We start from the raw sequence: 22,486 nt of genomic DNA on the forward strand, positions 1-22,486 counted from the left end.
GCTGCAAAACAAGCTAGAGCAACCACTGAGTGCCAGCATACTCAGTGGCAGAACACTGCAATTCCGGAACATATCAGTTTAAGCTTGTGAAGTTCTGTGGGCCTGTGGAGATTTATTAGCATTGCCAGTAATTGTGGTTAGTGGGCACACTGCAGTTATTTTGGCATCTTTGTCAAGCTCTGTAGGCCCATGCCATGACTGCAGGGGCAGCGGCCTTGTGTTACAAGTTTCCCACCAAATTTTACCCTCAGTTGTCCCTCTGTTGTCTCTGTGTAACAAATTTCCACTACAGTGAAGGTTTACACAAAATATTAGGGGTGTGTGAATTGAATCGAATATTGCCACAAGGCGAGTCGATAAGAATATAGAGTACTTTTCAAATAGTTTTGGCAATATTCGATTTGTTATTCTAAGGTTTTGAATATTTGCACACCTCTACGAAAGATGCAGCAGGTGTTAATTGCTATTGCAAGTTGAAAGCGTACATGGTCGCTTACAAAATTATGAAATGGACAGAAAAGAGACATGGCATGTTGATTAAGGGTATGAGATGCGCGGAGAATGCTACAGTATGCATATTACTGCACTTTATTGTTTAAATGCTCAAAATCTGCAATTACTTAATCTATTCCTATCATTCTTTCCGGAAAATCATTTGCTTAAGAATGCCCTGTAACACAAGGTTTTCCTTTGTTGGCGTAAACAGGGCCATTTTATCGCACCCACCACCTAAGGTCTCATTCTGGATTATGAATGTGTCACAACCGCACTAGTGCTAAACAATTTGTTTATTAGCTGGTTTGTACATTGGTATTGAAGCCCGAAGAATTGCAGTACAAATATACAGGAGACAAAGGCACACAAACAACAACCCGGTGTTACTCGTTCCTGTTCTTTCATGTCCTGTTGATTCATGCTGCAAATGTCGGTTTCAAAAACACCCTGGGTGCTTGAGATCGCAGGCTTGATTTTGTGCATGCTACATAGTTGATAAAATCAAGAAAGACATTAGGATGCCCTGCCTCGCAGGTGTTGAGCGACGAAGGCAAGAGACAACATTATGACAGCTGGGGCTCAGACTCGGGCTTTGCCAGTGGTGGAGGCAGTGCAGGCGGCCCGCAGGGCACCTGGGGTCCCGAGGGATTCCACTCCACCATTGACCCGGAGGAGCTGTTCCGCAAGATATTTGGTGATCTTGGTGGCCGGACAGGGTTCTCCGACTTTGACTTCTCGGAGTCTCAGTATGGCTTCGGTGGAGCTCAAGAGGTAAGGTTGGCTGGTTTAAGTGCTTGCTACAGTCAGGGTTAAGCCTCACTCACACAGCTGTTGTTCGTTCTAGTACTGTTGTAGGAGAAAGACGTGCCGGTGGCACGATGGAGCCATGCTCGAACATGCGACGGTGGCGCTGGCAGTGCACTTGTTGCTGTGGTGTTGACTGACTGAAACTTGGTTAGGCTGAAATGAAGTCGGTTTGGTGTAACAGTTCAGCAAACAATACAAGTAATCATTCTGCTGAACCTGAAGGTCACTTAGAGTACAGTATAAATATTTGCGCAGACTGTAACAACTTGCATTCTTCAAGTCAAGAAATACGAATGCATTTCAGCACCGGTGATGGCCAGTTGTCTTGCAGTAGAGTTCAGAAGTGCACAAGGGCAATGTGGGAGCTCTCGGTAGAAGTTGGCAGTACACTTCAGTCGCATAATTGGTTGGTTTCTGAAGGGCTGAGGCTCTGTCACCGGCATGGTGACCGAAACATAGAGCAGCAGCCTAAGTTGCCGGCAGCCTGTTTTTAAGCAGCAGCTGGTGCCATGAAAAAAATGGAGCAAGAGACATCTATGTGAATGATGCCATAGCCTGGAAGTTGGGCTGGCCACTGCTCCATCTGAACCTCTCTTTATGTTACTCTGAAACTCGCTACCAAGTGTTTATAAATTGTGCATTGTGTGGAAATATGTGAGGACAAGTTTCGAGGCATTTCTTCGCTTATCGCTTACTCTCCTTTTGGCATAGTATTCAGGGAAAATTGTTATGTGGACCATTTCATTCATTCGTGTCAATTCATAGTTGTTGAGAGGAAGAGCTTGATTAACGTCTTACAACGAGAGGGCTTTCTGCATATGTACGCACTTGTAAGAGATATTCTTTCCCAAAGGATCGAAAATACAGTTGACTTCCGTTAATTCAACCCTGACAAGACTGATGAAATTGATTGAACTATTCAGCGGGGTCGAATTAAACAAGATGCGGAAAAAAACTCTGAAACACACCATTGATTCATTTTACAGTATTTGCCTGATTCTAACACACACCCAAAATAAAACGCACATCCATTTTCTATGTGCCCAAAGAAAACTAATGTAGAAATGACATTTTAGCCCCTAAACAAAGAGAAATCTAACGCGCACCATATTGTTTAGAAAGAGAAATGGACAAATTATAGATGTTGCACAATGGCGGTCGGTTTCTTAAAGTCAACTTCGCCACAATTCATCCATGTTATGCGGTAAAGCACACGAATGCCACAAAGTTGGTTTTGGTTTCGTGTCCAATTGCACTGCGTAGGCAATTTTCAGCGCAATTTCTTTGAAAAAAGAAATGTGTACGTTAGAATCGGGTAAACACTGTAATCAGACATTGTGAGCAATGTTTATTAGTTGAAAATCTTTCTAGGGCAGGCCGAAAATAGGCGTTTTTCGACGAGAGATGACGTGTGTTCAATGAATTTATGGTCCTCTAAGCCCCGTAAAGACAGACGCTGCCAATAAAAGGAGTCGCTATTGAGGTTACATATGGGTCAGGCGCGTGTGTGCTGACTGATCAAGTTCCAATCATCTGGCAAAAGCCAATTTTAGGACAGGAATAACGAAAGTTTGGGCCCGTAGAAATGCATGGGCCCTGGCCAGGACCTTGGGTCGGAGGCGAATTAACTGGAGTCTAACTAACGGAAGTCTACTGCAATGAGCCAAGTGGAAAGCGGACTCGAAAGGCCATCAAAATGGAACAGAAGGCAGATATAAAAGCTGTTGCATGAGGTGCTAAGTTGTGTATGGCACACGCTGAAGAGTCTTTTGTTGTTTTGTTCAAATTTCATTGCATGCGTGCCCAATGTAGCGGTTCTATGGGCCACAAGGCCATTTTCATATGTATAATTATGGACCCCATTGGGCATATATTACAGAAAATGGTAATATTGGGCGTCCAATAGGTGGAAAGTTTTCATTTTTCCGTGGAGGTGGGGTGCTACCAGCCTTCCGCAACCTACACCAATACATACCCCCCCCCCCCCCCCACACACACACACACGCGCATGCACGCACACGCACACACACACACACACACACACACACATACACACACACACACACAGAGAGAGAGAGACTTCATTTTTCAAACTACGAGTATGAAATCCACCGTAAACCTCCGCGATCGACATCGCTATCACTAATACTGCTTCACCTTCCCGGCCAAACTGCACTTTTTTTTTTTTTAGTACTTTGAGTCCGAGTCTAAGCGCTGCTGCATATCACTTCTAGACTTCTATTTATTCTGATTTCGAGTGAATCCGGCTTGGCATCATTTCGGCTACTGAGTGAATTCTATCTACAAGGTGTTTGAGCAAACACTTTCAACAATGTTTAAATTTGCCTGTGGCAGATAGCACACTTCTAGTTCATGAGCTCGTCTACTCGAAGAGGCGGACATTACTTGCACAAAAAATTGAAATGCATGATCGACTAATTAACATAATGAACCAATTAAGTTTTTAGCTAATTACCTTATGGCCCATGTTGCAATTTACAAAGTCTAGCCGTGGAGTTCGGATCCACTTGGAACTAATTCTCAGGATGACACCAGTGTCGAGATATTAATTCTCTAACTTTGCGAAGAAATGCATTGGCGTGCCAGTCACTTCATTAACAAAACGTCGTTTTATGCATGGAAGCACAAAAGTATGAATAGATATATAAATTATGGGGTTTTACGTGCCAAAACTAAGATCTGATTATGAGGCACTGCCGTAGTGGAATAATTTAGACCACTTGGGGTTCTTTAAGGTGCACCTAAATCTAAGTATATGGGTGTTCTAGCATTTCATGCCTATCGAAATGCAGCAGCTGTGGCCGTGATTTGATCCCGCGACCTCATGCTTAGCAGTCCAACACCATAGCCACTAAGCAACCACGGCCATTTAGCACAAAAGTAACTGGAATGTCAATTCATGTCTCCGCAATGCTCGGAAATTAATATCTCGAAACTGGTGCCATCCTGAGAATTAGTTCCTACTGCATTCGCCTTCGAACTTCACAGCTAGAATTTGTAAATTGCAACATGGGCCATGAGTTAATACACATGTTAAAAACCTTATTGGTGAATTTGGTGAATTTTTGTTAATTAGTTGATTATGCATTTCAATTTTTTGTGCAAGTAATGTCCGCCTCTTTGAGTAGACCAGCTCATGAACTAGAATTGTGCTATTTGCCATACCCAACCTTTAAAAATTTTTTGAAAGTGTTTGCTAAAACATATGTATTTATGGCTTCTGCATGCAAGAGGCGATGTTTCCATCCCTAGTGCATAAATGTTGTAAATAATTAAAAGAGCTTTTTTATTTTCTTTTTTCTTTTTGTCGCCAGTTGTTAGCATTGCCTACTTAAAGGAAAATCAATATTGAGACACATATCACTCATGTGCTTTTCACATGCCGTTGATAGAAGACTCTGCTGAAGTGGTCACTGAAGTCTGCAGGTTTTTTTCAGGGTCAAAAAGGTATGCAAAGTAATTTGAAGTGAGGTGAACATACATCAACATATTCATTCTCTAGGCATAGGCTTTCCATTTATTTGGCTACCTCCTTCTCTTTAAAAAGTATAATAACCTTTGTCCTGTGTATATATTTAAATATATTGTGTTTGTGCATGGTTTCCTCAGCGGAAATAAAAAAAATATGTTTATTTGAGGAAACACGGATGAGGTAGCTGCTGCTGGTGCTTCTAATGCGCTTGTCCTCCTATTGTCAGGATTTGCCGACCGTGCATGTCTGCATCAACAATTATGCTGTAAGCTTTTTGCCACAACAAAAGTGAGAAGGTAGAGGCAATGCAAAAGAATACTCAAATTATGTGGGTAGCAGAACTCCGGTAATGACACTGTAAAGACGGGGGGGCGGGGGTGCTGCTCTGCCCCCGCGGGAAAACTCTGGAGGTGGCTCGAGCCCCAGAGCCCCCCCTCCCCCCCTCCCCCCCCGTAGTCGGCGCCTATGATAATAGATATAATGAAGTAATTTCGGATAATGAAGTAATCTTGGCTCCCTCTTCAACTTCATTTATAACGAGGTTTGAATGTATAGAAGGAAGTTGAAGGAGGTAAGCTCCATTACTGCAGTACGAAAAATGCATGTTCTTATGCTGTTTGCTGATGTTCTGTCCCAGTTTCCGCTATAATATTGCCTTTCATGGCCTCTGGAATACATGCGCAGATGGTACCCATCTCAGAGTCGGAGTGGTGTGCAAAATGTCCCCACAGATTCGCAAGCACCAGAGCTGCACAGTAATGTAGTAATTAGTACATCCACGTCTACTTACTTCTGAGCTTTCTAACAGGTGATCCTCAACTTGACCTTCCAACAAGCCGCCCGAGGGGTTAACAAGGATGTGACAGTCAACGTAGTTGACACGTGTCGTCGTTGCCAAGGCACCCGCAGTGAACCTGGTACCAAGCTGATCCGGTGCCCATTCTGCAATGGCAGTGGCATGGTGAGTTGGCTGATATTTACAGTGGTGTCGGGATGGAATTAACTGTTGTGCATTTATTTGGGACAACTGTACAGCTACCCTCCGCGATGGCTCAATGGCTACGGCATTGTGCTGCTGAGCAGGAGATCACAGCTTCGACTCTCGATTGGCATGGCTGCATTTTGATCTAGGCAGAAGTCAGCAACATTCATCTGCTGTGGTCTGGGTGCGCATTGATGAGCTCCTGGTGGTCAAAATTAATCCGGAGCCCTCCACTACGATGTGCAATTCAGAATTTGTGCGAACCAAGATTCTATTTCACCATCCAGACCAATTGACGCATGAAATTTGTGAGGCCTATAACATAAAGCAGGACCAAGGTGTTTAGTCAGCCCTCAATAGCGCTCCAGGAAAAATTCATTTCTTTTTAGATTACGCAAATCGGTGTTAGTTGAGCGACTCACAGCTTTTCTTTGTATGTCACTCCTTCCCCTTTTCTTTTGCATATTGTTTTATTCTGTTTTTACCGAAATAACCACGATCCCTTGTCATGGTGTTTCGATGCCTTGCAGGCATATGCGCTGCTCAATTGTATACTCAATTGCATATGTTTATTCAATAAATTAGCCAGTTGATATTCAATGCTTGTGTTGCGTCTACACCTTCCTTTGTCTTCATTTTCAGTGCACTGTGCACTCATATAACCCATTGTGCAGTTTTGAGATGTTAAACCCCATAATTAAATCATTTTTAGCTGCACAGCTGCTTTATTTAACACTGCTGAGGGGTGTCAGTTTTTCAAGCACTTCTGAACTAGTCTAATATGTTATCTAGCACCACTCTGTATCAATGGTTCGGGTTCACGAAGTTGGTGTGAATTCTTGATTACAAATGTAAGAGTTGTACTGCAGTCAGTTAAGGCTCATTTACAAATTAGGCCATACCTCAGTCATCCTCCTTGAACACTTTTATGAAATGCAACACTGTGAATTGATCTGATATTTGGAGATCTGCTCTGCAGACTTCTCTGCAACTTTAGAAATACCTGCATACAGTCGAGTCCCGCTACAACGAAATTCACGGGACACACGAAAAATTTCGTTGTGGAGGAACTTCGTTGACGTGAAATTAGTATGGATATACGTATGCCAAACGGCAAAGCCACGAACGAAACCGAAATCATCGTCCGGGAAATCTTCGTGATAGCCTGGGTGCAAAGGTTGCGATGTATCGAAGGCGGTCAATAAAGTGTCAACTTCACGAGAGAACGCATTTTGCGATGCTGTTACAGCATTTTTCGTACATTGCGGCCAACGCCCAACGTTCTCACTGCGCGTGCCCGGCCGATCGCGAAACACTCATTTTGCGGCACATGCACCGTCGCAATGAAGCGGTTTGAATTATCACTATTTCATTGCATATTTATGACAAAGTCGGCAAACTTGGCAAGCTTGCGCTTACCGGAAGTTTTATTTCCAGAAGTCGGTCAGTCTGGATTCCTTAAGCTTCACGTCACTGGATTTCCGACGTCTCACAGTCCGTTAGAAGAGCCATCGCAATGTCATTGTCGTGGGCTCTATAACATTGACGAGGTCAAAAGGATTCATTACTTTCAAAGCAGTCGGCGGAATCAGTGTGTCTAGTGGGTTGTCATTTTCCCCAGACGACGAGACGTTGGCATCATGTTGATAACAGCGGCTGCGGCGCGGCCGCCGTATCTCGAAAGCTATCTGCGCCGTGCACAAAGTGGGCGCCCGCGCGGTCCTCATCTTTAAGACGATTTGCGATGTGGGCAATGTGCAACTAGTGCCGGTAGAGTCGTGTATGCTGTGCTTTCGACGTTTAGTTCGCGTTGAAGCGAGAGATGGCACGGAGGTCAATTCGCTCGCTGCTGTCGCGCCTTCTCATTCCAGCATGTTGACGCTGGGTTTCCGCGATCATAGAGCGAGATGTGTTCATGTTTACCTGTGCGCATGTGACACTGTGCTTGGTAATTTAGTTAGTAGGCGAATGTTTTTACGGCCGATAAAACTACAATCCTTAGTTCGTATATCTGTCTACTAATCTGCTATTGCAATCGATACTTTGCCTTTCGGGCGAAGCTGCGAAATTTTTTCCTTCCGCTTTCTGCCTCGGCGATCACATGTGCCTTCTCAAGAGAGATAACCACATTAAGCCAACAGACAACGAAGCCAAGGAAAGCATCGGGGAAATTAAGTGTAGTTGAAATTGGAATGTAGAAAATAATGAAGAAAAGGGAAATGGGGGTGGGGGGGGGAAAGTGGACGAAAAGATAGCTTGTCGCCGGCGGGAGCCGAACCCGCAACCTCCGCATTACGCGTGCATTGCACTACCAATTGGGCTACGGCGACGGCCATCAATTCATCCACTAACTTCGGTATTTATGTTTACTAGATCTAGCCCTAGGAGTGTTAGCCAGCGCCACTCAGAACCATGGTCAGTACTTTGAACTTGATTTCGTTGCGAAAACCTCGTTCAAGCGGACATACAATCGTCACAGCTTTGGAAGGGCCTTCTAATTTGACTACTCGGCAGTTCCAATTTCAATTTAGTCCCAGTTTCGTTCTGGAAAAGTTCGTTGAAGCGGAACTAATAAAATGCCTTCATTATGGAGACTTTTTTTGTATTACTTTCTATGGGCAGCTGACAAGGAATCAGGAAATCTTCGTTGTGGCGGAAATTTCGTTGTAGCGGCATTCGTTGTAGGGGGATTCGACTGTATATTGTAGTTGCTTCCCAGACCTGTTCTTTTCAGCTTATTTCTGTTACTTCCAGCGGGTGATTTTCACAGTGCAGCATTGGGCATAGTGCATAGTAAGAAATCATTTGCAGCGAAATGTGCCACATCAGAAGTTGCTGGTCGTGTATTTCTGAACTGCTGGCATTGCTTTTCTTATACTTGTGCATAAAGGATGTGGGAAACCAAACATAAGAGAAGCGATGCCACCACTTCTTCAAAGAACCCCAGGTGGTCTAAAGTATTCTGGAATTCCCCACTAAGGCGTGCCTCATAATATGATTGTGGTTTTTGCACGTAAAACCCCATAATTTAATTTTTTAGAAATACCAACAAGTACAGTACAACACACCCAACCACTAGAATTACATGATGACTCCCTTGGGGTTGCATCGCAACAAATAAATGATCTCTCTTCCTCTGGTTTTGGCAGCTTAGAACAAAAGTGATGTCTTTTGTAATAACACTAAACTGTAGCAGTGTGTGCGTGCCGAATAGTAGAATCCGAATCGAATATCTAATCGAATCAAGAAAAAAAAACGCTGTATGTCGAATATTAGAAAATTTTTCATAAAATTTGATGCTAACAAATTTTGGCCAGGAAAGCGCAGTGCGGAACATGCTCGTGAGTCTCCTAGCATTGCTTAACAAGAATGTAGCAAGCTATCAGCAACTTAGGTACGTAGAAATCAAGATATACAGTATGGTCTACTCTTGCTAAAGGGAACACCAAATTAGTATGCCAGCACTGATGATAGCTCAGTTCTATTATATGAAGGTCTAGAAGATATGTATATTTTTATCAATAGAATTTCTGTTGAAAAAAATCAAGTGCTGCTTTCCCTCTGAAACTAATGAATTAGTGACATGCTGTTGTAGTGAATACCTATGAGGTTCTTTGTTTAATAGCGGACCTGTGTTTTCCGGCAATATTTTATTTATTGCACAGAAAATTTTACTTTCCAGTTTTTCTCCATAATAGAGAAGGGCTGTCCCAACTTTACTGCAAGTGGGCTATCGTAAGGCCAATCTGCGGGACAGGCGAAATGACCGCGCATCACATGACTAAATCACTGCTCCGCACAAAGCTGGTGTCTACAGTAAAGAGCAGGTGCTGTCCGCACAGTTTTATTGTCAGGTTCGGCGTGTGATATGCCACCTGTCAAAGATTCTGAATTCTGGAGGGTCACTGCAAGTTTGCACGACACCCCCTCCCTCCCCTCCCCTTTCATTCATCCACTGTCTGCACATATGCATGCAACTGGATCATGGCACCTGCAGTGTAAATCCCAAGCTAGTCTTGTGACTGGTTTCTCGAAGCTACATCAAGACACCGATCTGAGTCTTTGAACTGGTATCGGGAACGAGAGGTCGCCGTACGTTATGTTGCAAAGGTGGCGGCCGTGAACAACTTCCGTGCACTGCCATCCCATGCCTTTCTTTCGTTTGCAAGGCGGTTTGTCAGCTTTCCGTGTGTTGCACGGCTGCTGCGAATAGATCTGCATCTATTCGGCACCATACCGTATCTAGAGTGTACTAGATTGGGGGAGGGGGTCCAACGCAGGCTCCCCGCTGAGGCTTTTTTTTATTGAAAAGTTGGAGGCGCCACTGTCGCTTTCTCCCGAATGAGCGGCACCGTGCGCCGGCCGGACGCTTGTCGCGTTGGAGACCCTACCGCAGCTGCATGAAGCTTTGACAGGCGGATACTCGGTAGTGGCAACATTGATATTATTTCCCACCGATCTATTGTAAATAAAATGGAAAGAGAGCGGTGGAATAAATGCAAATGACGCAACAATGACATTGTGTCAAGCAGATGACAGCTATTCAGCCCGTGAGCTACGCCTCAGCCAATGAGCGCTGCTGAAACAGCCGGAACCAACGTTTATTGGCCGGAGATTCAGAATAATTGGCCGGAGATTCAGAATAAGGCGACGGCAGTGCCGCCACAATTTCAACATTTTATGCTTCACCCTCGGCGCTTGCCAAGACGTCCGCTGGACCCACTCCCCAATTCTAGTACACTCTACCATAACTTTAGTCACTGACGCCCAATGAAGCAGTGTGGCCGTGAAGAAAATTCGTTACTGACCAATGTGGTAACAGGCTGCAATTCGTTGTGGAATGCTTGCTGCTAATATGTTCATACGGGTGGCTCATCAGTGATTGGTTCCAAGCTCACGCGTGCAGGTTGGGTTGATGGCTGTTGAAGTGGCGAGAGGTTCATTGGCCTTGTACCGGCAGAGGCAGTCCCAGCCAACGCGGCGCCATTCTGCGAATTACGACATTCGGGCGTTGTATGTGCGATCCTGTATCAGGCCGACCTCAGAGAGTGCTCGCAGTGACCAAGTCCGCTGCCATGTCAGCAGGGGCAGCCTGTCCTTAGCATGCTCGGTGCTCCTTTTGTGCCGAAAATGAACTGAAATGCTCGCTTGGGCGGCATCAAGCTCAAGGCACTCCTCATCCAATATATCGAATATTCGAAAAACAGAATAGTAGATACTTGATTCATGAATCAAACTATTTGAACATTCACTATGCAATTCGATTCGAGGATATTCGAGTAATTGCACACCAGCTCAACATTAAGGCACATTATACACGTCGCTGTCGATTACTCTTCCAGTGAACTACACAGCTGGCTAGCAGAAGTTGAGCCTTCAAAAAAGGCTTGCCTGCTTTATTCAGAGGACTGCACTCCGGCTCGTAGCCCCCGAAGGTGCTCATGGCAGTGAATGCCTCCAGTGCCCAATTGCTCTAGCGGGTGGGTTTCGCTTAGGTATGCTTAGATTTTTACGGCACAGCGCCAGCACATCCTGTATGTAAGACAAATACGATTCCGTGGACGTCTGGGCGCGAGTTGACAGCTGTTGCTTCGCAATGATTTTTCGACTGGAGGCGTTACCGAACAGGTCACGGAGCTTTTGTTTGAATGTATCCCAGCTTCCGAAGTCGGCGTCGTGATTGTCATACCACAACTTCGCCGTTCCACTAAGATAAAACACCACATTGGCCAGCATGACTGTCAGGTCCCAGTGGTTGGAATCGCTCACCCGTTCGTATAGCGTGAGCCATTCCTCAACGTCGATACCATCGGTGCCGTTGAACATTCCAGGGTCTCGGGGTTGGACGACTACAATCGGTGTCCGCGGCGCAGAAGCAGATTCCGGTTGGTGTGCCATGGTGGTCGCACCGCAGCGCCGACCGCTTCGGAGCTCCGTCGTCTGGCGAGAATACCCAGCACCTCCACCAATGTGTGACGGGGCGTCAAATAGATGAAAAAGGGATAGTATTTATCTACAGGGATTGTTGGCAGAGATGGCCAAGATGGCTGAACACGCGCAGCGTTTTTTGGCGATCGTCGTCTTCTTCCTTAATGCAAGGAGGCGGCCCGTAACAATATGATATGTAGTGATGTAGCTTTGATATCTAGCAAACTCCAAATGGTTGCAAACGGAGTCAGGCTGCAATACGAACCAGTCAAATGTACCTCTAATGTTGGTACTTATTGTCCCTTCAACAGTGTTTTGCCCTCTGTATTTAGAGAGCATCGATTACATGCAGATGTTCATTGAGATGATGGTGCACACCATATACTTTGCCCTCTGTATTTAGAGAGCATTGATTACATGCAGATGTTCATTGAGATGATGGTGCACACCATATACTGCTGTCGTGCAATTTCCCCGCTCTCTTTGTCATCACAGGAAACAATCAGCACAGGTCCCTTCGTGATGCGGAGTACATGTCGGCACTGCCATGGCAGTCGCATGCACGTCCAGTCACCCTGCCAGGAATGCCATGCCAAGGGCACCACTGTACAGCGTAAAACGGTCACGGTCCCCGTGCCTGCAGGTGCGACCTCTCATGTATTGTGTGAACACTTGTTTTTTTTTTTTAATTGAAGCAAACAATGGTCCATGTTATACTGCTGTTACTATTGCTATGGGACAGCAGCAGCAGAAGATATCACCACTGTGCAGATGGAAAAGAAAAATTGTCGTGCACTCAACCGTAGCGTGAGGCTACAAAGGAAACCCTATATGGGTTCCTCAGAAAGAAAGCTTTGCTGTTGAAGATAAGTTAATCCAGGTGCGGTATTCTCAAGCGATCACTTTCGCGAGATTTAGCGTGTTTCGGCACTGGACACATCGACTGACGTGTATGGCTGACACTGTTTATGGCACTGTGTCAAGCTTGTTATTCAGTCAACTCTTGTTACAATGGACCCTCATAATCCGACAAAAAATGTCCATTTTATCCGAAGTCCGTAATGTCTGAAACGCCTCACTTCTGAAACTTTAGTCGCAATGTCCAACAACGTTATTGCAAAGAGTGAGTGACGAACATTAAAAGTTAAAAAAAAAAGTCCGAAAGGCGAAGCATCGATTGCGATAGCAAATTAGTAGACAGCTATACGAAGTAAGGATAGTAGTTTTATCGGCCGTATAAAGTTGTAAACATTCGCTTACTAACAAAATTAACAAGCACGGTGTCTGCAAAAACGCCCGTGTGCTTCCATTGTAGTGCAAGTTAAAGAACCCCAGGTGGTCAAAATTAATCCGGAGCCCTCCACTACGGCATGCCTCATAATCAGAACTGGTTTTGGCACGTAAAACCCCAGAAAGAAGAACGAGCACGGTGTCATGCGTGCACAAGTAAACATGAACACATCTCGCTCGATGACCACGGAAACTCTTTAAAATGCTGCAGTCGGGAAGCGCTGTAGCAGCAGCGAGTTAATTGACCTTCGTGCTCTCTCACTTCAGCGCCAACTAAACGTCGAAAGCACAGTGCAAACGAAGCTACCGGCACTGAGTGCACTTTGACCTTTCAAGCTAAGATCGCTTTCAAGATAGGCCGCCCGCGCCGTAAGCAGCAGCCGCTGGTGTTGAACCCCTCTTCCCACCCCCGTGCCTCGTGTGCGAAAGAGATGGACGTGCTTCCACCCCGCTCTCCTTCCTCGCTCGCGCGCGAGGTTGTGGTCGCGATTGTCGGCTGACCCTCGCAAGTCTGTTGTCAGCCCGTGTCGACCATGTTTCAAATGTACGCTTTATACGCCTGACTTAAAAAAAAAGTTGCCACTAATTTCGTCTGCTGTACCCAATAGTCTGTTGTAGCACAATCTGTGAAAAGCGAACTTTGCATTAATAAAGTAGTTAGAGCAAACTAAGGTTGAAATATGGTCCATAATGTCTGAAAGTCTGTTGTATGCGGGTCCGTTGTAACGAGCGTAGACTGTATTTGCATAGTGCCAGGAACACTGTCGGCCATATACTGCGACGCGTCTGGTGCCGAATCATGCAAAATCTCGGGAAAGTGTCGTGTTCTCTCAAGTGATTGCTTGAAAATACCTCCTCTGGTTGGGGATCAGCCCTATAACTGTCACTTTTCCAGAGTAGTCACTCGAATATCTGATCTAACCAGCAGGCTAGCAGATCGCTATGCAAAGATGAATTAATAGACAACTGAAAACAAAGGGACAAGTATTATGGCGTATCCATTCTCAGAAATTCGCAGTGTCAGCGTTACAGTAGAACCTAGTTCATCAAATTTAGGAAAAAACGCAAGAAAAGAAACATAATAACCGGGAAAACATACGGTTCGAATTTACTAAAAAATTTGGCAAGCTCTACTGTTCGCTGACATCTGCGTAATGTGAAGCGTTGTGCAAATTGTGTCAGCACGAGACACTGACGTGCGCCGATTTAGTGGGGCCCGAGCAGCCCGGGTCGCGCATGGTCGTTTTTGTGGCTTCGGCAAGCATACGTTTCTGCTCCTCGAATCCAGCCTGGGTCAGCATCTTTTTCTGGAGGAGCATTCTGACAGAAAATTTTTGCCTGTCCATTCCACAAGAATTGTTGCAGCACGCACATCGAGCGGCTGAAGACGCGGTTTGTCGTTCTCCTATTACAGTAGTGTTTAAAAACGCCGAAACAAAATCAAGCTAGTGAGTGATGCCAGAAGACAATGCCGATTCCGCCAGAGCTAAACATGATGCTCACTTCGCGCCGCCTGCAGCAGGGACTGGCAGCACGTTTAGGTTATCGCCTATTAAAAGCTTGAAGTACACTTCCAACGGCGCTACGCCACGCACGTTGTGAAGCAGGTTGCCGGAGATAGCTGTGAATGCGAGTATGTGATGTGTGTCGACCTGCAAAATTTGCTGCTACTGGAAAAGGAAACCGAGTGCATGCTGACATATTGATGTGACATGGGTGAAGGAGTACTGCAGGGAAGCTGCTGTGGCAGGCACCTACTGCTCTCAATCATGTATGCCTTGCTTCTTTTCTTGTTCACATGGGATGTATCTGCCTGAAAACATATCATACGATTGCAGTTTGGCGATGTACCGAACGTTGCTGCCAAAAGATTGTGTTTTCTGGGATCGTATTAACAGGTAGTGTAACTGTATTGGGTAATTATTTTTTGTGTTCTCGATCGCTAACGCTGCTGCTGAGAAATTGTACGAAACAGGATCGTGTCAACGAGGTTCTACTGTAATTAGTGTCCCTGCATTTCAAGCTGTCAAATAATATGGCCTTGTCCTGCAGTCTGCTAGCCTTTTGGTTAGCTCAGATGGCAGAGCAACCATCCCAGGAAGGCATTGGCCTCAGTTCAATTCAATACCTCAATCAGGACGAAATTTTCTTCAACTGCAAACAGAAAAAATTTCTTTCTGTGCAACGCATATGGGTTTACTTTGTAGTTTCGAGCTCTTGTTGGGGTGGCTGACCATTTTTTCCTTTCATGAAAATTCCTCTGCCTTGTGGATTTCCTCAGAACAGATTTGCTATGCTGTAAATATGAGGGAGTCAAATTGTACCTAGTGGTAGCTGGTTACCATCTGTTGCACTGTGACTAGTATTGTTAGTACACCTTGTAAATATCTTTCTGCTTTTGTGTGATGTTAATAAACGATGAAGCCAAGGTGCCTTATTCAAGTGTAAAAATAATAAGGAAAAGGGTACTGAAAGGGGGGAATAAGACAACTTGACGCCAGTGGGAGCTGAACCCACAATCTCCGCGTGACTCATGCTCTAACAATAGACCAATTTCACACAACGTTTCACTGTGCCATTGCTGCCCCATAGCATGCCGGTAGTAGCAGTCTGTAGTGGGCTGAAGGGCAGTATTTATTTACAGTTAAACCTCAATATAAAGAACTTCGGTATAACGAAATTCTCCATATCACGTATTTAATTTTTCACAACTTGTCCATAGCGCACCGTGTACAGTGAAATCTCGATATAACGAACTTCAGGCAGACTGTGGCAAATTGTTCGTTATTCTGAAAGGTCATTACAGTAGAACCCCACTGTTACGTTCCTGGGTGCTGTGTTTTCCTGGCTGTTAGGTCGTTTTCGGCCAGTCCTGGCATAGCTTCCATAGGACCCAATGCATTGGTACAGTAAAACCTCGTTACAAGAGACACTAAAGGGACCCGGTAAACGTGTCTCTTGTAACCAAAAATTCTAAAAACACTGAATAGTCAGACTAGATCGCCTTATTATGCATCTGCATCAAACTGTGTTTGAACACATCTACAGGAAATAGCGCAGGATGGCTTGAAGTCGTTCATAGTAGTTTTTTTTTTATTGACTGCAGATTGTATTAGCTTCCTTCCCAACTTCTGGAGGTAAAGCACTTCACTTTACAAGCCTTCCTGTTGTTCACAATACCTTTGAAGGGCATTTAGATGTTCATCAGCCTCAACTGCCGCCACTTTCTGCCCTGCAATGTCCTCGTCATCGTCCTCCTCCTCTGGTTCATCTTCTAGGGCACATGCACCATTTACTTGCGCGAGGATTGCATGATCTGTAAGCTCTTCGGAGCACACGAGGTCCACATCTGCTGCAGACAGAAACTCGTCAAAAGATTGTGGAACGTCTGCGGTCTCTTGGATGCAGGCCCAAGCTTTATCTTCAGGACAGTTTTCCGTGGGATCTTCCATCCTAGGTTGGATGGAAGATGCGTGTCTGGGTTGTCTCTTCTACATAGTGAAAAACATACTCTAGGGACCTAAAAAGGTTTCCTTAGTAGCAGAGTGTCTCTTGTAATCATGTCTCTTGTATGCGATGTTGTAAACATGGCGAACATAGGAAAACCAACCAAACCATTTTCAAATGTCTCTTATAACCAAGTGGCTCTTGTAACCATGTCTCTTGTGACGAGATTTTACTGTAACAACGCTGTTGTGTCACAACTGTGGGACCGTTCCTGCATCATGCGTTGCGAACTGTCACTCGGCACCGACCCGAGTGGCCATGCTGACTTATCATGTCACTTGGCTTGGTGGCTTGAAGATGGGATTGGCCGCCTAAAGTGCCGGGGGCGACATCTATGACGTATTTTCGGTTTCTGCCAGCAAAAGCATGGCCTTTGAGATCCGTATTTGTTACTTAAAGATGGTGTCTGTGACGCGTTGGGGCCCTAAAATTGGTTTTGGTGCATAGCTGTTCCGCATTAAGTCCAAGGGCGATAACACTGTCGCCGCGTGCCGTATGCGAGTAAAAGCTTGCAAAGGTCAGCCGACGATTTCGGCTCAATCTCGCATGCGCGAAGGTTAAAGGAGGGGCGGAAGCGTGCTTTTGTCGCGCGCTAGGCACGGGGAGGGGCCGGGGGGAGTTACTGCGGTTCCATTTAAGGTTGGTGCGGTTCCATTTCTCCATTTCTAGTGCAGTCGTGGCTGCGCATGACTGTCAGCATGGCTGAGCCCATACGCAGCCCGCGTGCCCTGTTTTAGAGATAATCTGCCCCATGTGCAAAGACTGGGCAAGCTGAGATGGCGTGGTATCGTGCACTGTCTGGAGGTTGCATAATCTCAAGTTTCGGAGACACGAAGTGAGAGGCAGACAAAGCATTAGTTCCTGCGTCATCCCACTGCGGGCGACACTGACAGCGGACATGAAAGCGTGGCTGGTGTTGCTTCGTACCACCGATGTGAAAATGTCGTCGACACGGCAGGAAACCATATCTTTCGTTGCTGACTGTGAAATTCAAGGAAATGATTTTTTCCGATTCCTGCTCAAATTTTGTGTACCCTTCCGTGTAAGGAAAATCTATCGGCGAGTGTACTAGTTGCATAAAAAATTAAATTTTGATATAACAAAGCAAATTGCCTATTTTACCGACTTCGTTATATTGAGGTTTAACTTTATTTACAGTACCTTCAGGCCCCGCGGAGGGAGGATTGAGTAACGGGGGTTTAAAAGGGCCCTGAACCACCCCTCAGGCTTGGTGAAATAACATAGTCCGCGGGTAGCATACGCTGCTGTGAACATCTTAGCTGAGTTTTCCTGTCGTACGCGATGCGTGGAGCTCGCAAGCGGAACACAAAGTCACCTTTCTCTCAAATGCTCTTTTCAACAAAAGCCTTGTTCCTCAGTCTTTTCTGGACGCTTTATTTCGTAATAAAGCGGATTCCCATCGTGGCTGCTATTGGTAGCTGCGGTCGGCTACGCGGTGGGCCGCCGCGGGGTGCCGCCACGAGTCCACTGCTTAGCCAGTGGACTGGTGGCGGCACCCCGCGGCCTCAGAGTTACAGCCTCCGAAACTTAAGCGCAAAAGCTTAGGCGCGTTGCCTGTTTTCGGAGGCTGGGTGGCTACAAGCTGCTAACGGATTTATTGCACAGCGCGTGTTTCTGTTACGAACTGTGATGTGCTTATTGACACTCGGGCATGGGTAATGGATGATCTTTGGATCGAGCACACCTCATGTTCGCCGTCTTAGCCACTTGGCGAGCGCGGAACCAGGGAAAATTTATCAGTGGCTCGCGGAACCCACTTTGAGAACCCATGGTCTATACTATGACCGCAGGGGTAAAAATTTACCGTACTCTTGTTCCACTTTTGTATTTATTTGGGCGCAGTGAACATTTTGAAATATTCGTTTAGTATTCGAAAAATATTCGCATTTACAAATAGGGACCATTCGATTCGAAGGCTGAATCGAATGCTATTCGTAAATGCAAGTATTTTTCGATTCGGTCTTCGAATCGAATAGCACACTATTCTATTCCTTATTCGAAAGTTTCGAATATTTGCACACCCCTAATGATGTGTGAACCGAGATATTAGTAGCCTTGTGTCTGTTACCTGTCGGTTTTTAATTAAGGAACAGAATTATGTGAAAGGGTTCCAACTATGCACAGTTATTTTACACTGTTACGATGAATCTTTAGAAGAGCATTTACAGTCGGCCATGTAAGGGGGGGTTAGGGGGCACGAATTCCAAGGCCAAAGTGAATATCTGCTCTGTTAAGGCATGGCACTTCTAATTTAATGGCTCACTATGTCGGCCGCAAAATATACTACAGATAAAAACTTCGAATTTGAGGCTATGTAGCTAGCCTTCGTCAGAGCTAAGCTTTTTTGCAGATCCTATCTCCTGTAAAGTTTTGTGACTGACTTTACATCAAAAGCGTTTGTTTTTTCATGGTGTTGCTACGAGGTGTTTTATCATGCTGCAGCTTGCATCCATTATGTCTCTTCTTTCAGGTGTGGAAGATGGGCAGACAGTGCGCATGCAAGTGGGCAAGAAAGAGCTCTTTGTCACATTCAAGGTTAGCTTGTTTGTTCTGTCCGGTGCAGTATTTTTCATTTGGGCCGCTTGAGCAAATGATAAAAAGTGCTTATTCCTTTCCTGTAAATTATATTCCTTAGTAGCGAGGTTGCGCAAATCTCTATGCTAAATGTCTATTATTTTTATTGTAATTAAAGAAAAAGGTTATTGAGTTTCCTTACAGTAGAGACGATTGCTCCTTTTCACATAGTAATGATAAAAAGATGAGAAATAGCAGACCTAGCTCAGTTTCCAGTGCAGGATTTTTAACATTTGTGCCCCTGCATGGTTCTTTGTTAGCAGACATCTTTGTTATGTTGGGGAAATTTTCTGTTGCCCTCTGTCTCTGACTTCTGCACTTACATAGCTGCTGTTAATTGGATTGCATGGTGCCAGGCCACACAAGCTGTTAGTGTTGGTGCACCGTGTTTGGGAATTGCATTGTATTCGCGGTTTTAGGCTTTCTTGCGATTTGATGTATTCTTTCAAACTGCAGTGCACAGGAAGCTATCCTCTTTACTGCCTCTCACATTTCGAATAAGTTAAATCTCAGTAATATGTGGTCAGGGAATGTGAAACTTGTTTGTAAAATCAATGAATTTGATATGTGTTGTAAAACTGGGCTTCAGCTTTGGTTTGGTTTGTCAATCTGCAAAGTTTCAATATTTCTGTCTTTCCTTGACTCGTACATTGTCCTCTTGGCAGGTTGCACGAAGTGACTACTTTCGCCGTGACGGGGCGGACATCCACACGGATGCTGCCATCACACTCTCACAAGCTGTCCTTGGTGGCACTGTGCGTGTGCAAGGTCTCTATGACGACATAATGTTGAAGGTTTGTAGTGGATTTTGTGACTTTGGCTTAGTGTGAGTCACGACCACTTTTCAAGAGTGCACATAAATTGGAAGAAAATAACTTGAATCATAAGGTCTTGCATTCATGCTTTTTGTATTAGGAAAGTGCTAATGCAGTTAAACCTCAATATAACAAACTTCAATATAACAAAGTATTCAATTTTTATAACTTCTTGTCCATAGACCAACCATGTATTTAGAACCTCAACATATTGAAGTGTGTTTAAACGATTTTAGTATAATGAAATTTCACTGCCACTGCGAAGAAATACCGAGACAATAAATGGGAAACTTCTGTGAACGCAGATCGTCAAATGGTTGAATTAAAAGCCACAAATATTAAAATTAAAATTGCCGATTTTACCAACTTTGTTGTACTGAGGTTTAACTGTAATACATTGAATGTAGTGTTATGATCGGCTTGGAACTGCACCTGTGAAATGTGGGAATCAAGCTCGAGCGCCTTTCCCGTGACGAGATAATCCTCTTTCGTCCCCGAGAGATCGTCTGACCTCTACGGAGCAGACGCTAACAGCGAGCTACCAAGAAGGAAGACCCGAGGGAGAGGAGGTCGCCAACTTGACCGCCCGACAGAGGTCTGACACTTACACAAGTTCCCCGAAGGTGTCATCGCCAGGTTATGCCTGGAATCTGTATCTCTCCAATGTGGGAAGCAAGCCCCAGCGCTTTTCCCGTGACGAGATAATCCCCTTCAGCCCCGAGAGAGCTCTCACCTCTACGGAGTAGACGAAAACGGCGAGCTACCAAGAAGGGGGACCCGAGGGAGAGGAGGTCGTCAACTTGACCACCGGAGAGAGGACTTCCCCGAAGGGAACATCGGCCACCACGAGGGGATTTGAGGCCGTCCTGGCCCCCGTGTTAATCAGAACCGCTCGAGACTCGGATAGAGTCAAAAACCATGTACCAATGAAGTGAATACAACCTTTTCTATTTTTCATCATCACTATGCCCGCCTTCATCGTCGTTTCCTGATTCCTGCGGTGACGACCCACCTCACCCGGTCGAGATTATATCAGCTGGTGGCAGCGGTGGGATACTCCACCCTTCGTCCTGGCTTCAGCAGAATGGTGAGCGCTTGACTTTCTTTGAGAATTTGCCAGGTTTTAGCTTGTGTGTTTTCTAAAACGGTAAATTAATTTCTGTACGTGCAGGCTCCTGTTGAAAGCTTCCTCACGTCACAGCAGAGTAAGAAAGTCCTCGTTTGAGATTGACCATGGATTTGAGCAAACGGAGAAAGCCAGAGTTGTTGTTAATTTGTGAAGAGCTGGGAATTGAGGTCGGGAAAAGTCAGAGAAAGCCGCAGCTTATTGACGCGATTGAGAAGTGCGGGGCTCTTGAGGACGAAATTTCAGAAGCAGGGGAAGATGCGTTCGGTTGTCACGACAAGGTTGTTGAGCTAATCTGCATGGAGCAGTTCTACGGGTCCTTGAGCGAAGAGATGCGCCTGTGGATTCAAGATAGGTCGGGCGAGAAGGGCTTAGAACGTGCTGCAGTGCTAGCAGATGAATTCGCCGCACGTCGCGAATCCGAGAAAACGCGCGTCAGGCCGTTGACTAAATTCCGCAAAGAGGAAAACAGGCGCCCCTTTCACAAAGAGAAAGCTGGAAGTGAGAGCAAAGACATGCCGACAGATAATTTAGGCCAGGATAACAGTGCAGCGAAAGACGAAAGAAAAACAGAAAGGGCGTTTGAGGCTAGAAAACCGATCGTCTGTTTCCGTTGCCAGGAGCCTGGACACCTTGCGATCGGCTGTCGGAAGCCTAGGATTGTTTTTTCTTTCGTAAATGACGACGGCAACTTGGAGCTCTTAGAACCCTACATTCGCGACCTCGCAGTGAACGGAACGCCATGTAGGGTACTTAGGGACTCGGCTGCGACAATGGACATCGTCCACCCTGCGTATGTGCAACCTGAGGATTTTACCGGGGAACATGCGTGGATCCGGCAGGTAGTTGAGGAGGATAGTGTTTGCTTGCCCATAGCCAGCGTAAAGATCGAGGGGCCGTTCGGACTATTGATGACTGAAGCCGCGGTATCGCAGAAACTGTCCAAACAATACCCCTACTTATTTTCAAATCGCTCGGAAATGCTGCTAAAGAAAAAGGGCCTCAGTTTTGGCGACCCTACGGTCCAAGCTCTCCCGCGTCCCCAGGCTCATGAGATCGCGGCGGAGATAAGGCAAGGCAATGAAGATAGGAAAAGGCCTCGTGACATAGGCACTCAGGAAGCGCAGCACATAGCTAATAAAAGCGGGGAAAAAGGTGCTAGCGAGGAGGCATTCGGCTCAGTGGGCATACCGCAGCAGATGCTGGTAGAGGAATTAGAAACTAATTTGGAGCCATCACATTCGGAGGGCTATTTAGACCATTTGAAGGTTGTTAAAGAAGGAATCGCGGCAGAAGAGAGCAATTACGTCGCGAAGGTAGAAGCAGTGGCTATTCCGGAGCACGTTCCTTGCGGAGACAAGGCTTGTTTTAGCAGCCCTAAAAAGGTCAAGGAGGCGCTGAAAAACTCCCTTGTACCTCCGCATTTGAGCGGGGTTCCGGAATCGACC

General features: G+C 45.6%; 1 protein-coding gene across 1 annotated transcript in view; it reads left to right on the forward strand.

The window, feature by feature from the left end:
• LOC119449454 (protein tumorous imaginal discs, mitochondrial-like) overlaps nucleotides 1-22,486 on the forward strand; it is a 39,944-nt gene that overhangs the window by 1,304 nt on the left and 16,154 nt on the right. Inside the window, 5 exon segments of the mRNA XM_049665210.1 lie at nucleotides 1,030-1,266; nucleotides 5,604-5,756; nucleotides 12,201-12,348; nucleotides 18,994-19,058; nucleotides 19,763-19,891. Of these exon segments, the coding sequence (XP_049521167.1) occupies nucleotides 1,030-1,266; nucleotides 5,604-5,756; nucleotides 12,201-12,348; nucleotides 18,994-19,058; nucleotides 19,763-19,891 (732 nt within the window).

This window comes from Dermacentor silvarum, chromosome 4 (genome assembly GCF_013339745.2).
Source record: "Dermacentor silvarum isolate Dsil-2018 chromosome 4, BIME_Dsil_1.4, whole genome shotgun sequence".
Lineage (NCBI taxonomy): Eukaryota > Metazoa > Arthropoda > Arachnida > Ixodida > Ixodidae > Dermacentor > Dermacentor silvarum.